At 46.5% G+C, this 16,125-nt stretch overlaps 2 protein-coding genes and 1 long non-coding RNA gene across 4 annotated transcripts in view; 2 read left to right on the forward strand and 1 right to left on the reverse strand.

Annotated features, from left to right (window-relative positions):
- Positions 1-347: 347 nt before the first annotated feature.
- Positions 348-2,268, forward strand: LOC130513889 (uncharacterized). Of its 2 annotated transcripts, none has more exons than XR_008946855.1 (3): positions 348-798; positions 878-979; positions 1,079-2,268. It is a non-coding gene; the product is annotated as an uncharacterized LOC130513889 (long non-coding RNA). The 2 variants fall into 2 exon arrangements; XR_008946854.1 differs by having other exon boundaries at positions 363-798; positions 1,074-2,268.
- Positions 2,269-2,275: 7 nt separating this feature from the next.
- Positions 2,276-4,074, reverse strand: senp8 (SUMO peptidase family member, NEDD8 specific). Its single transcript, XM_057013130.1, has 2 exons — positions 3,936-4,074; positions 2,276-3,486 (listed from the first exon to the last, which is right to left on the reverse strand). The coding sequence occupies exon 2, from the start codon at positions 3,439-3,441 to the stop codon at positions 2,776-2,778; it is 666 nt and encodes a 221-aa protein (XP_056869110.1). The 5' UTR covers positions 3,442-3,486; positions 3,936-4,074; the 3' UTR covers positions 2,276-2,775.
- A 659-nt stretch (positions 4,075-4,733) lies between these two features.
- Positions 4,734-16,125, forward strand: part of myo9aa (myosin IXAa) — a 56,834-nt gene continuing 45,442 nt past the window's right edge. The window contains 1 exon segment of the mRNA XM_057013055.1: positions 4,734-5,009. The gene's annotated coding sequence lies outside the window, so the exon portion shown is untranslated.

Genomic DNA, 16,125 nt, shown 5'->3' on the forward strand with positions numbered 1-16,125 from the left:
TCTCATAGTGTTTTACCATTGGACTAACATGTTTGGTATAAATGAAGAGATAACGGCACATGTAGATTCACAATATTCATCCTCGCACCCAAACGTTGACAAGATTGGTTGGAGAGTCGATGTCTTCAGGTCAAAACTGTGATTTTCAGCAGATATCCAACACTTTTGTTCTCATTTACAGGTCTAAAAAGATTTGCCGATTGTCACAGTCATGCTTAAGTTTTGCTCCCCATTTTTAAAAAGCTAATCCATCATTTTTGCTCTCATGGTTTCTGCATTTAACTCTCAGGACTCCTCCTGTGCATGTTGTGGAACATTAACCTGTTTGCTTTTTATTTCTTTTGGTTTGTTGTGATGTGAACCTGGCTTACTTAAACCTTCGAGGGCCGTGCACCTGCCAACAATATGGACCAGCATGTAACTGCATTGGTTTTGGCCCCTTTGGTACATTGCTGCTTGTTTTAATCAAACCGGTTCTCACGCACGCAGCTGTACACAAAGCTAAAACACTTCCATGTTGTCTTAGTTGGTTGCAGATGTGCTACAATGTGACGTAATGTCGGTTCATATCCGTCTGTGTACATTTTATGCAAATATGAACCAGCTGGTGGAGTCAGAAACTTGTTCTTGAAATCAGTTGAGCTACAAACACCCAGAGCAGTTAAGAAAAGAAAAAACAAAAGAGAGCTGCATTTTTTTTTTTTATGTCTTTAAAGGAGATATCACATGATTGACTGGTACCAGGACACTGGAATGTTTTCTACAGTAGCCCTGGATGGACAAATTATCGCTTGTCAGGTGAAATTTTGCACTTTTTGAAAGCGGAAAAATTGATTTAATCACCCAGCAATCAATGGAGCTGTATTCTCCCCACTAGATGCCGCTAAATCTCACATAGCGGACCTGTTAACTCTGTGATCGCTGGTGAAGATGGAAGCTGTTCTCTGGCTTGTAGAGCCACACCGACTGAACCCTGGAGGTAAGAATAGCTTTTGCTGTGTTACAGCCATATCAACATGTCTATTTCTGATTTATGGGTGAATAAAACCACCAGTAAAATATATCTGTTTCAGTTTAGGTTATCCAGCGTGTTACGAGCTGCCTTTAAAATGACACCAAAGATCTTGGTTCAAATTTAAAGTTTGGAGCAGGCAGCCATCCACAGTCCTGGAAGTTCTTTGGGAAATTTCTCACTTAGAAGCAAATCTGTCTAATTTAACGGCCCTCTCAGCGGGCCCTTTGTCTCTCTAATACAGTGTTGCCTGAGCGCCCCAGCTTTTTGGCCTTTTATAGGACAAAAGTCAACCGTGTTGGCTGGTCTGACTGGTTACTCCAGTTGAAATATGCCTGTGGGATGTAGCTGAGTGCAGGATGCCAGAGGAAGGAGAGCAGAGGGTGGAAACAGTCCAAGCAGTGTGAATTTAAGAGTCGTGTCAGGCTCTGGGCCAGATGGGGAGGTTGTGCCTCTTTATGCAACACAAACTAGTAACCTGGTGACATCGTGTGTGGTAAGATTCAGTCATTAGGCTGGAAACCAGTAAAGAAAAAAGGTGTTTACGTAATATCCTTAGAGGTCTTCTTTGAAGGATTTAATAGGTAGGAAATAGACATCTGGTAAATCTTTTTGAAACAATCACAAGCTAATTGAACAGCAGTATTTTTCTTATTACCTCCTAAAAGCACATCTTTAACAGCGCTCCCATTACCACATTTTATCAAGACACAAGACAAGAACATAATGCCAATCAGTCATCCTCATGGTTCAAAAGCAACTTTAATGTAGATTTTACTTTCTAGGACACTTAGTTTAAGCCAAGGCTGATGTTTTTTCTGTTATACTCCCTCTTGCCACAAATTTATGTATTTTCTGATCATCACACGTGTGGTGTAAATGTGGTGAGCATTACTCCGCCTCACGTCATCCCACACTGAAACCATAAAATCTCACTCTGATAGTCACGCTCGCTCGTAAATATGTCAGTGAACACAGTCCAACTATGAATACTTCAGCTTAAAATAAACCCTGATCCAGCCTTCCTCTGTGCTTTAATTATCCACGTTCTGCTTTTAGAAGCGAGATCAGCAGATACATTCTCTGGATTCGTAAAAATGTAAGTGCCTCCGATGTTTAATGCTCAGCTTTGCTGATCCTGCAACTCAGATATGTGACTTTGCAATTTTGTGTTGTGCTGCCCAAACACAGAATGACACCAAAATTGGATGTAAAGTATGTAAAAGAGCACAACCACAATTAAAAAAAGGAATGTGGGTCAACAAAAAGTGAAAGCAGAATTTATTCTCCAATCGGACAGTTGAAATTCCATAATTTATTATTCCTGTTTGTTTCACGATCTCTCAGATTTCCAGTGATGCACATCATTAAAAGAAGAGCTCTGGCATAAATTAAGAAGATGCACATTCTTATTGTCAACTCCAGTTCATTTAATATGACCCTGAGCAATAATCTGTAAACATTTCCACATTCAAACCAAACTCATGCAAAGAAACATAAAATTGTGTATGCTTCCTCTTAATGACTGCTTCCTATTCGATATGTGTGGATGTACATGGGAGTTAATTCATGCTGGTGTTACTGTTAACATGTTGCATATTTGCAATGCGTGTGCAAGGAAGAAGCTGAACACCAGTGAATAAATTAATCCTCAACGATCAGAATCTTTATAATGCTGCCTGACCAAGTGCATTCAGATGCACCAGCAACAGATATGTGGACGCTGACAGCTAACCTGCACACAGCGAGCAACAGTCTCTGTGCTAGTGATAAGACAAAGAGCAGCAGTGGTCAGTCTGGGCTAGACTCTGGACCAGTCTGAAGAACTCAGCCCTCTTCTGGGTGATGTAGGCTGGTGTGATGATCTGAAGCGGGAGGCACGGGAAGCCCTCCACCCTGGCCTTCTCACATAAGGCCTCTGCAATGCAGATCACGTACATGCCGCAGTCGTAACTGTTCTGCTGCGACGGGCACGGCTCCTCCACAAACACCGCTTTCCTTCCGGCACCCAGGAACGGTTCCAGTTTGCTTGCGATGCGGCATGCGTGCAGCGAATTGCTGCCATTTTGAGAGTCATAGTGGGAGAAACGATTGGAGTGGTGATGGTAGACCAAGAGGCTCCAATGGGACCCTCCAGCAGTCTGGTTGGAGTTGTCGTTAACGGGCAGGAAGACCCATTGGCGAGAGGAAAGACCCAGCGGCTCCAGAAATACGGCTAACTCCTCGTGGCAAGAGGCATATTTGATGAACTGGGTGACCTCTGGGCTGATGAAGACGATGGCATCTCCCAGGACTCTGAAGCGCTCGGCACTGAAGTACTCAAAGGCAAAACCGATGACTTGATCATTTAGCCAATGTGGCCCCTCCAATAAGGACACATCAGAGCTCCGCAGCAGACTATCCCGGTAACTCAATACTACAGGATTCATCCTCAAACACTGCAGCAGATGGTCTGAAGACAGGCTGGAAGACAGCTGAATATCAAGCATGACATCAGTACAGAGGAATGTACGGAGAGAAAATTGTGATTATTTCGCTATCTTTTAAATTTCAAGAGGGTCATGTGAAGTCACTATAGAGCAAAACCCAAAAGAAACCTGTCTGGCGTCAGCTGGCTGGGAAGGTGCACCAGGTTACCGCGTCTGCTATAGTTTGGTAAAGGTCATTACTAAGATGACAAATTTCTTATTGGTGTGGCCATCATGATAAAAACTAAACTGCACAGTATCCTTGCAATGCCACTGCGGATTGTCCCGTAACCGTAGTGTATTCGTCGTCACTTTAATGGGCATTAGCATGAGCTCGCTACCCTCTACTTCCCCCTCACGTAAGTCTTAACCGAGTTAAAACACAATAATAGCACGGCGAGCACAAACTACGGACTGTCACGTTTTAAGAGGTGCAGTCGACTTAAGATTCCTACCTGGAAAAGACAGAGATTTTAAGGAAAAGGATAAAGGAAACGAACAAAAAGTGCAGACTTGCTGGTGTTCATTGCGCTGTGTGCCGTAAACCGCTTTAGGAGGACCCGAAGCATTTTACGACAGTGACTGCGGAGGACGTCAACTGGTCTGTCGTCTCGCCTTCATACAGAAAATGTGTGAATAGTACAATAATGGATTTATCACCTAAATTCAAACGCAAACACAATCCAGATTGGAAAAATAAATATCAGCATTTGTTTCAGGAATATTATGAAAACATAATTCCTTGCTTTTCTTTCCAACTGGTTGAATCTTGGTGTTGTCTTTCCTTTCACAAATGTATGCCTGTTATATTGCTAGCGAATCTTGATTTTTAAAGTCTGATCTTGTATTTAAATAATAATTAAAAAAAACCCTCAACAGACAGCATAAAGGTTTTGTTATTTTCTTGTCCAGAATTAATTAACTGTATGCAACTAGGAACCTACCCTTTTTAAATGAATTGTGAATTTATTAAGCTATTGTTTCGTAATTAATTTAAAAGAAACATTTGGTAATTTCTCCTGAGTATTTGCCCCCTGGGTGCTCTGCACTACGGTTGTGGGTCCCCCAACAAAGATGGCGCTCTCCTCTTTCCCAAGAACCCACCGAGGGGCCTGCAGTACCGCGGGCGGCCACGAGGGTGGACTCGCCCCAGACTTCTGCTCCTGTCCCCGGGGGGCGGCTGGAGTTTCTCCCCGCCCAGGAGCAGCGTGAACGCGCACTCTCCGCCGTCTCCGAGAGCGGCGGCACTGATTAGTGGAGCCCGAGCAGAGTTTTCCGCGACCGGACTGCCTTTTTAATTACTAACGGCGGAGACGCAGCCGTGAAAAATGCGCAGGCGCCCGCCGAGGACCTGAATGTGCAGGGATTGTCCGGAGGCGAACGGAGGGAAGAGGAGGAAATATTAAATCAGTGGGAATGTGGGGAATTAAGTAGAAACTTTATCCGGCTACAAGTGTGCGGTTCCGCGTCGCATCCCAAGAAAAGACGACAAACTTCGGCGGAGTTGACTTCAGCGTCCATGCCCGGAGGTAAGCGGGGTTTGTCGGCGGGTCCCAGCGGAGGTGCCCCTCAGCGGGGACAGGGGCTCCGGGCCGGAGGCGGCTCAGGGGTCCAGAAACATATCGGTTTTCGCTGGCTTAATCTTCCCGAGGTGTGTTTGGGCTCAGCCGGAGCTTCAAGTGAATGAAGAGTGACCATTAAAGTGCGAGTTCTTGGGTTGTAAAGCGTTAAACTGCTGCTCAGTGACCTGTCATGTCACCACGACAGGCTCCACACTCTCCTAATAAACCACCAAAATGGTTATGTTGGCTCCAGCATAATGAACTAAGATTGTAAAAATGACGCCTTCCCTCAACTATTGTAAGGTGTATATAATAATAAGGGGATATAAATGAAATCTATTCGACTTTAAAGTGCACTTAGCTGAGGCAAGGCGTTAACACTCAGGTTCTTCAGTGGTGGGACACTCCTGTGGTTCGGATCAGGGGGCTTCTGTGTGTACTAGGGAAGGTCAGACAGTCCAAAGGAGGTGATGCTCTGAAGAGGCCGGTGCAGATGTAATTGTGGAGGGAGGTCGAGGAAGCTGCTGAATCACGTGCAACAAGGAATCACTCCTTCAGACTCCCACCGTTCATCACGCCTTCCCTCTCTGCACGGCTTCTACTCGGTCGGGATATTTGTGTCGTTTAAGCGCAGGATTACGAGGCACAGCATCTCGCGAATGTCCGCCAACCACAGTCTGTACGTCCTACGCTACTTTTGTGAGTGCTGAAGGGAATTTCCTCCCTCTCAGGTCCCCCCCACCCCCCGATCTGCACCCCTGCATTCTTTCGTATTTGCTAAAAAGTTGCAGAAAGTCAAGTAGCTGCGCGCCTCTGCTGTGAGCGCGTCCTGCCCTCAGATCAGCGCAGGTGATGAGAGCAACGCGGGCTGCAGTTCTGCAGGAATGCGAGGCCTGAGAAGACCCAGCTGCTGCTGTACGAGAGGCCGAGACTCTGGCAACTGGTTCCAGAGTCTGTTGACATCTGACACCCGCCAGGCCTCGGCTGCCTGCTATTTCTAAAAGACGGGGCCTCAGTTTGGATCACGCCTGGGCCCCGTCTGTGCTCAGAGATATCCCTGACACCACCTGAACGACTGTCCGAAGACTCTGGTTAGGATCTCCGCGGCGGCAGTCGTGAACACATAACAAGCTCTGTGGTTTGACCTCCTGTTCCCTAAAGTTTGGGCAGGCCGTGGCTCCACGATCTAGGATTCAGTCAGTATTCTCTGACTTCAGGTGTTGTCTCCGTGCGCCTTTACCTTCGGGTGTGGCATCACGTTCGGCCAGTCCGCTTGTTTAGCTCTGACTCAGACGTATGTGCATATCTCAACCTGTCAAATTGGAACTCTGACCATTGTCACTCTCTTAATGAGTCATTTATGTTCTTTTTTACGGTTGTTCAGTTTCGGTCCGTGTTGCAAACCTTTGCCATTACAGCCCACCTCTGTCAAATCTGTGTTCCTATTTTGATTTCTGCTACAGACGACTACATTTTACACGCAGGTGTCGACATCTAAAAATCACGAGAGGGTTTATTCTCATGTCTTAATGCGTCTGTGTCGGGGGAACACTTTGAGGAGGGAAGCCCAGACCCTCCGATCTGTAAATTCCAGCTCTTATGGGAGAACTCCAAGGTCTTCCAGGGTTAGATGGTGGATGTGATCCCTCCAGTCAGTCCAGGCTCTGCCTCAGAGCGTCCTGGTCCAGAGGGAGACGCAGTTACTAACTGTTGGTAAATATAACAACAATGTGACGTAAGGTACGACCATGTGACTATGTGACATACAGCACTGCAATAATGTCTAATTTGCTTGTATTTAGCTTTATGGGAGCAGGGTTCTGTGAGCTAATCTGTGTTAATCCACCAATCTACGAGATTGGCCTGATTTACAACATGTGCAGGACTGTTGTTACCGCAACTCCATTATTTTGCTGACCTCTTGGATTTGATCCTGTAGATCCATAACATTGACGAGCAGATTGATGCAGAAATAAACCTATACATTGGACCTATACATTGTTTTGATGTTTTGCAGACTTTTTAGGGTTTTGTCCTTGAGTGTGCGCTCCGTTCTTTTACAGTCCGTAGGAATGATGATAAGCATCGCCCCATAGGCGTTTATAGGCCACTGATATACAACCTGCAGTAAAACTGCAGTTTTTGTTGATTCGACACCAGTTGCGATAGTGGTTGCAGCCCTCCCAGCCGGATCACTTAGCTGCTCCGTAACAAGGCTCACGTGGTCGGGACGGCTCCCATAGAGTGCTGCAAGCCCTCGTGATGCGCATGTGTGGCGTATGGCATGCACATGAAGTCATTAAAGAGGAACCTGCTTGTGTTGCACCAAACAAAACCCCCCTTTCTTTAGTGGGCCATTATATGAGCGAGGCTCTGGCCTCGGAGGCTCGGCTTCCCTGCGTTTTGCACTTCCCCTGGTTAACTAGGTGACGCTAACAGTAGCTAGTGTGAGACAGAGGGATGCGTTTAGCATGTTGGAAACGATCGCGGGATGTTCCGTCAGCATAAAGAAAAAAAAAGGAGGAGAGCAAACGATCTTCTGAGACGCTCATTTGTTCTGCATCTTTCTGTTTCAGCGCGTTGTGGTAATTTCGTGAAACGCTTGGTTCATGTTCTACTTTGTAGTTAAAAAAAGAAGCTCTTGATGCGTTGAAATTTAATCAGATGTGGTCACGGATGGGTGCTTTCATCCTAATTTGTTTCCCGGTTAAATTATGGCGGCTTGGATGTCATGTGGAAACTGCTAATTAGCAGAGGAGAGGAATTTCAGATTTTCAGCTGAATGTGGAGATCTCGCAGGGTAAAAGCACCCGTGGAGGCCTCCTGATACGCCGGCGTGCTGCCAGCGGCCGCGTTACTGCAGGTTTTTTTTGGCACTGAAACTGGAATTTTTGTGTATTTTGTGACACAGCTGTGACAATAGCTACTGGCCCCCTGCAGCCTCATGGTACAGACAGGACAGGGCCCATGGTTAATCCTGAGGTATGTGCTCTTGTGTAATGCTACACAACACTGTCATACGTTCTCAGCGTGGCGCTGTCATTAAACCACTTAAACAATCAACCAAAGGCGTGATTATGCTGTTAAATCCTTCACGACAGGATTAGCATGAGTGCATGTCTCAGCAGCAGGAAATAATAAAATATTGGGAGGTTTTACAAATAAAAGTGGGGGGAAATTTGGTCCTTTTAACACAAATGATAAAAAGTTGATTGAGTGAGCAAGTGAAAAATTTGTACTAATTCATCGTGCCGTCATCCTTTGGGGGTGGGGGGGGGGGAGCCTGCAGCAGCCTGTTATCTGTGAGGAATTCTGTCAGTTTACAGTAGTCTGCCAGACTCTGTCAGATTGAACCAGGGGAGGGGGGAAAGAGCGGAGATAGTTGTGGCTAACTGACAACAAACAGGCTGCGATAAGGTGGATTTCACATGCAGCCTGAGACTTGCTAGCCAGCTGCTGGAATGCCTCTCCTGTCGGAACACATACAGCAGTTATCAGTGCAGTAAACGAGCAGACGATTTAGGCCACTTAGAGAGCTCGCTCAGTCCCCCCCCCCCGATGGGTCGTGCGTTTGGTCCCTCCTCTGTCACAGCATGTTGTGTCGGCTCCAGGACACACGCGGGAGGTGATTTTGTCCGTCGTGCATTTCCCATCGTTTTAAAGCTACCATTCAGGATCATTAGGTTCACATGTAGTAATCAGCACTTGTGAAGGAGACGTCTTGGTGTGATGCCATTAATGTGCAGCTGCTAGGAAGAAAAGCCTGGTCTGCTGGATGAGCCGTCAGTCTTGATGAATAATTTGCACCCTGCAGCTCCGGTCTCGTGCCATATCCTCCGGTTCATGTCTCTGTTCTTATTACTTTGGCGCCCTCGCAAATTAATCCTCATTACCCACTGATGCATTCCAGAGCCGGCATTTACTGCTGTGACTTATTAGCCTGCTCGATTATGGTCAGACACCCCGGAGACGCTTGGAGGCTCCTGCTTGTCCCCCATATTGCTGGAGTTCATACAGAGAGCCCACTTCACTGTGGAGCTGCCAAATGGGCAAACGTTTGTGCTCTTCCTGTTCTGCTCCCGAGCAGGTGAGCCCTGAGAGCACCTCCAAATGTGCACTGCAGGGAATTTTTCCCACGTTCCCGGTATTTGAGGTTAATAAGGGTTCAGATGGGGGGCTGGCCCGACCTGACCTTTTCAGATGAAACAATGAGTTATTGTTCTGGTGGAAAAGGCCATTAGTTCTTCCAGTTTTATCTACATGGAGTAAGTCTGCATGTGCCACTTTGGTGCTTGGAGAGTGACTCCCAGTAACAGACCAGTGAGGGCCGTCTGAATTCATGGCAATATCCTGTCCCATAAGGATGGAACCTTCCTTTCATCTCCCAGTGGTGTTTATTTCTTTCATGTCTTATTTGAGCAGAGTTTAAACAAACGTTGCTCTGCGTCATCTCTAGATGCAGCCCCGTTCTGAGGTCTTCGCTCTTCCATCACTCTCCTCTGCCTGCAACCAAACTCGTGCTGTCATCACACCGAAGCTTTTTCTGTCTCCTCTTCCACCGAGTCCCCGACTGAGCCGGTGGGGTCGGATTTCAAAAACCCTGCGGTCTCCCGAAGACAGAGAGACCACAGTCATCCCCCGTCCTCAGAGAAGACGGCCAGGGCCGCTGTAATTCTGCCCTGTAATTACAAGTCGTGTTTTTCCTAATAGGCCAAACAGATGTGCTTCGAATGATGCTAAACATTCAGGATGGGGTTCGGAGCGAGAGATGTCCTCCTCCCCTTGAACAAATGAACAAATTTGATTTCGGGAGTTATTTTGTGATCAGCTCAGCTTAGATCTGTTGAACTGAATCTTAAGAAGTTTCCGGATGTTTCTGGAGTGTGCACGTGTCTCTCTGCGAAACACCGTGCGGCCAGAATGTGGAACGTTGGGTAATTTGCTTTGATCACTGTCGCATTCCTGTATTTCATGATTGGCGGTAGGTATTTGAGCGTAGGTGTCAGATAGCCCGGAGGAAGAGCTCCTTCCTTCTTTATTCGGTGTCAGTCCTGGAGGATAACGCCGGGGCAGCTGCCTGGGTCCAATACGCTGCACGTCATTGAGCGTGAAGCTCTTATTCTAAATTGAAACCTGTGCTTTAATATCTTCTCTCCCAGTTTGACCCGACCAGAGGTTTTCATATTTACTGACACGTCTGTGGTGCTCCGAGTCTTTCGGCACGGCCCCGCCGAGTTGGTGATTACGCGACAGACGGGCGCCAAGCGCCGTCAGACGGTTCACGTTCAAGCTTTACGCGTGTGTCCTCTCGGGTTCTCCGTAGATTCTTTACACCATGAAGGTTCTTTCGAGGAAATGGGCCGGGTCTCCGCCGCTCCTCTGCAGTATCTTCATCCACTGGTCAGGAGCAGCTGAAAGGGTCCATTTGGGTCAAAAGATTCTCTTTGTGAGGGAGAAATGGAGTGGATATAATCTGGGCTAACGATACCTCCCAGTCCCCCACCATTTTCCTCTCTTCACCACCTCCCCCTGCTGGTTCTGTAACTGCATATTATGGACTTAGTTTTTCTTTATCTAGAATAACCTTCCAGATAACAATATGTGTAAATGCTGTATTTTATGGTCACAGTTAACATGGCTCTGCACCTTAGCCCTCGGGTCACATGACTACACAGCTTACTTTCATACAGAGAATTTAAATGGCTATTATCATTATCGATAATCAGGTATCAGCCAGCAGGAGCATCATTCTTGTGCATCTCTAGTATTTCATTGTCTGTATTTGATCACAAACTGTTGTTAATTGTGCAGCCTTGCTGTGGATGTTCAGTGGATTCAGAGTGAACTGTGCACGGTTTAAATCTGCTGGGGTCCAAGGATGCCACATTTGCTTTCACATTTCACACTGACACAAATACTCATTCTAATGAACTTTTACTCTCTTAAAAGAGAGTTTTTGGGTTGTATTTGTCAGAAAGCCTGTGACCATAAATATGTCATTGTGCTGCTAAAGCAGCAGCTGTTGATGGCTCCAGTTTTAGCTGGCGGCACGGTGCTCTTTTCCAAATCCTTCAGCCAAATGGAGGCTGCGTAGCGTCATATTGTTATTTCCAGAGCTGGACTGGAGTCGAACAGAGAGAAAAGCACCTTTTCCCCTTCCCCGAGACAATAAAATTAAAATGTGAGGTCAGCCCAAGGGCGACGACCTTGTTTTCGGTTTAACAGATAAGCTTGGTAAAAAAAAAACACACAATAGACAAGTTTTGCGTCATGAAACATGCATTCAAAATGCACGCGTGGATGACTAAAATGAGAAACTTCTATATTTCACAGCGTTTAAGAAACATGAAAACGTGCGTGGATTGATTCTTCGGTTCTCCAGAAGGAGAACGAGATGGAGAATCACGACCACGGAATGTTGTTGGCGCAGGTCACGGCACCGTGTGACCCTCAGTCATTATCTGTAATGCCCCGTGACTGGTTGCGTTGCATTTTAACGCGTTAACATGCTTTACACAGTGTGAAACAGGCTTCACCGCTCTTTCCCTCCTGTCAGCGTCTCTGCTGTTCAGGAGCCTCCATCTTCCTTCCATGGATTTTGACGTTTGAGTCTTCTTAGACTTAGTTATTCCAGCTTATGGTAACATTGTAGTTTTTCTCAACATGTGCACAGATGGAGTAACACAGCAGCAGTTCCATGATGGTGTTTTTATGCTGGTGTTCTCCAGGGACACTTCCTGTCTCACCCAAGAGGCTGTCATTGTCCTGGGAGTGGACACAGGAAGTGGAACTCTCTGTGGCGACAGCACAGGGGTGGTGCTGTTCAATGTTATACAGCTATTCTCCATGGTCTTCTGTGACAGAGCCTGAACAAAGAACAATGCCTTGGGCCCCTCCCAAAAATCGCAGCCATTGTAATATCAATATGGATTTAATTCAGCCCATTTTTGTCTGTGAGCCTCCAACATGACCTCAGTTACACGGTAGCTTTGTCAGCTTCTTGATTCTTCATTGACCGTGCAACTGAAATCTGCTACAATGTAATTATAATTTGATATAAGAGCCGTGATTGAGGTTGATGTGTTTTCTTTGGTAAAGTGCTTTATTTATTTAATGATGAGGGGCAATTATGTAGCAGTTGTGAAGAGTAACGTTCGGATTTGATTGACGGGCCTGTTGAGACGAGGTATTCCTTTATGTTGAGTATTTACAAAGGTGCACCGGTGCAGAAATTGATCCATTTGCCGTTGGTTGTTACTGTTTCTGAGTTTCTCACTGGCTTCTTCCACCCGCACTCACCCACAGCTCAGATTTCAGGAAACCGACATCCTCCTCTCACTTTCTGTATCTGCCTCAATCATTTTCCCAATTTCAGACTGGTTTTTTGCCTCAGTTCGCTCTGTCTTCTCTGGCTCTCTTATATTTCAGACAGAGCTCATGTTTCAGACTCCCCAGACATGACGGGGGCTTCACAGTGTCTCAGTGCTGAGAGTCATGTGAGAGGAGAACATTCTTTAGAGTAGCTAAAATATATGCAAATGTCAGTTTTGCTGCAGGGCCTGAAACCACATATTGCTGTATAGACAGAAGAGGCCTCTGGCTTAACATCATTGCTACTGTTCACTCCCTAAACGTCGCCGTGCCTCATTCTCCTCTAATGATTCACAGGTAAATCGAGATGAACAAGATGTTAAAAGTCTGTTATTTCAGTATTTGTAGGCACGCGTGTTTAATTACACCAGGCTCGCCTTGTTTGCAGGTTTGGATTGAAACATTTTAGTCTGAAAGGAACTAAGATTTGCCCTGACGCAATTTTTAACCTTCTGGCCATCTTATGTTTCTTTTGTGTGTCGAAGACAGAGATCCGATTTTCCCTTGAAAAAGTCTTCAGGAACATTTCGGATCCCAAGGTCTAGATCTGCTATCAGCGCTAGCCTTGTAAGAAGGTTCTGAAAACTGTTACTGTACATCCAAAAGAAATTAAATCCAGGTCCTGGAGGACTGAGCTGAAGCTTGAAGAAGCATTTGCATGTATTAACTGCAGTTTCCACAAACCCCCCAAAAGCCCAAACGTAGAAGACGCTGACGGCAGCGTTGGCATCCCGCGCTCCTCTTTCTTTCCATCCTCTCAAATTAGCGTCAAACATGGTCATTCCCTAAATACAGAGGAGAGTTGAAGGAAACGCTGCAGCAGCCGTATCCTCAGGTTCCAGGCAATTTACCACACTGGGAAGAAAAGAAGTTAACCTACGTCAACCATTAACACGTTCACGCTTTGTTGGTGCGACCCTGAAATGACATGCGCCCCTCTCTGAAGGAAGCTGGAAGGTTCGGATAAAACCCTGAGCAGAGTCCATAAGGTTGGTCATTCTCACGATGAGTTTATTGCTGTATTAAAGCAGCAAAGGCCGAACACAGAAACACACCGTTGGCCACCCAGCGAACTGTTGCTGTTACAAGCAGGAAAAGCGAGAGAGCTACAGCTGTATGAGGTCAAGGTTGCCCTTGGTGAACTTCAGTGTTGCCTCCAGGCTGAAGGTCAGCGACGTCTGCAGGATGGGGCAGAAGTTGGCCCTGTTACACATGGCTACATTTAGAGCCAGGAATGTTGACCTGTGCTGGCGTGTGTGTGTCCAGCGTGTTGGTGCTCGTACGGCTACATCAGTGCCACGTCAATCACCTGACCCTCATGGCTCCTGCCGGGACTTCTTTTCTGAAGCGTGCGTGGTCGTTTTGATGGTGGCGACCAATCGATATCGCCATAAACGGTCACAGTTCAGTGCTGCGGGCGTCCAACCGTCTTCTCCGAGGGTGTGCCATGTGACAAATCAAAGCATGTTATTTGGAAAGTTCATGCTCGTGCCCGTCCCCTCTCTTTACCCTTTTGTTTTTACGACCACGCTGAATGGGTTTTATGTCCGAACTACCATTTCCTCTGCCAGCAGTGGGGGGGCGGGGCGGGGGCGTGTTTTTCAAGGCAGGAAATAGCCAGGAAATAATTCTGTGTGGTATGCATGCTCGTGTGCCTCTTATCTGTGCAGCTCCGCAATCGGCACCTTCTATCGCCAAGCTAGACACCAATAAACTAAACCCGCTCTCTTTTAAATACAGCCTACAGTGAAGGAATCCACCAGGTATCTGGAGAACGACAAACAGGCAGCAATAAACTTCAGCCTCGGATGCGTCGAACATTCTCCTGCCAAATATTTATTAGGCTTATTTTATTTTCAGCAAACGGCCAACAACACCATGAAGGTTTAAAGAGCCGAGGGCTTTGATACGACCCCTGAACTCCTGTCTAATCAGCTGTTTGTGGAATGCAGCGGACGGTCGCCTCTTCTCGGCTGCTTCTGCACCAACTTGCTAGAGGAACACGTTTATAGTAACGAGGCTCCCAAGTGTTTTCAGTGGGGTCCTCTCTGAGTCACTCTGGCACCAGCCCTCATCCGTGGCGGCGGGCGCGAACTCTCCTGTCTGCGCAGAGAATCGGAACATTTCATTTCATGTTTGTGACGGACCGCAGCTACCTTCCATAAACTGGTGCCACAAGCTAACAGCCAGTTTCACAAGTGGGTTTTTGCCGCAAAATGTGTCACGAGACGCCTCCGAAATCATTTATAGTTGCTGCAAATTGCCAAGAACCAGGGAGCAGCTCCCATGGGAAAGGGGCCTTTGGCTGCATGAGAGCTTCTCCGGCTGTTGTTGGGCCTGATCTGTGTCTTACTTTGTTTTTTAGTGCGTCCTTGCAGATCATTAACTTTTGAGCTGTTGTGCTGACAGACAGAGGTGTAGAATCATGACCTCCTGGGCACAAATGTCGTTTTAATTACAGGAAGTGCGCCTTTTAGACGTGGTAATGAACGTATCTATCGATGCTCTGGCATTGCAATTTTATTAAAACGATCCGTTCAGAAAGGACGTGAAGGAATTCTCAGCGTCCAGCTTTCAGCAGCATTTGAGTCTGCTTCAGTGATGTGTCGGGCAAATGAGGGCAGCCCCTAAATTTGGCACCGCTGTGCTCTCAGAGTTCCAGCCGAACCCTCAAAAACATCGAGCGCGCACGCCAGAGATGACAAACCCGCGCCAACTAGCACAACCTGGCTCAACGCGTGTTCCCATCGGTGCTGTGAATACGCCAGCTTACTCCTCAGGACACGGATGCACACACCCACGCATGCACATGCGCTCACACGGATGACTTCACCTCATAGAAAGCTGATCAAACTTGATCTTTCACTCCTTTGCAACAATGGCAGCCATTGAAGAGCCCGTCACATGTTTAAACCTCTGTCGGCATCCTGTCACAGGCGCTCTTGGCATAGTTTTCCACACAACTGAATTATCTACACATCTGAATTAACCCTGGTGTTGAGGTTTTAAAACTATATATACACACAGAATCACTTTTATTACTAGAGATTTTGAAGAATAGGTTTCTGTTGTCTTTCGTGCCACAGGTCGATAACATCTCGCCAAAGTTAGACTTACTTAAACAGTAATGTTTGAAAGGCCTGTTTGCATTTCTTGTATTTGTGTGAATTCCGTCATTATCAAAGTCGGATTGTATCTGACCTTATCTGCCGTATCTCTGGAGAGATTAGTCCCCTCAGACTGTGATTTGAGCTGGTACGACTCGATCTGTTTCAGTTTCTCTGCAGCTGTGTGTGTGGCACTCGCCTCATTCTTATCTCAACTTTGTCCTAAAAGTATTTCTACAGACACGCAGCAAATTCCTCTCAGGTGAAATGACATCATGCTCAATACCTTTTAATGTTTCCTTCCGGTTGTTTTGTGTTCAGCAGCCGATTTGGTGAATGCTGTTACTTTAAGTGTGTGGAAATACACAATTGTTGTGTGCTCATGTGAGGATATTACAGAAAATGTACAGCAACCATCTTTGTTATGAATGTATTTTGATTTGGCTCAAGTCAAAGATAGAATAAGGAGGCAGGAGGAGCTAGACCCCAAATGGTGCCGCCAACAAGGTGGCACACTTAAACTTTACCATGTGTTAGCATACAGTCGTTTAGCGTTCAGCTTAGCGCTGCGGTATTCCATTGAGGGTTGCTGTACATAAATCCTT

Source organism: Takifugu flavidus, chromosome 2, assembly GCF_003711565.1.
Source record: "Takifugu flavidus isolate HTHZ2018 chromosome 2, ASM371156v2, whole genome shotgun sequence".
In the NCBI taxonomy this organism is placed as follows: Eukaryota; Metazoa; Chordata; class Actinopteri; order Tetraodontiformes; family Tetraodontidae; genus Takifugu; species Takifugu flavidus.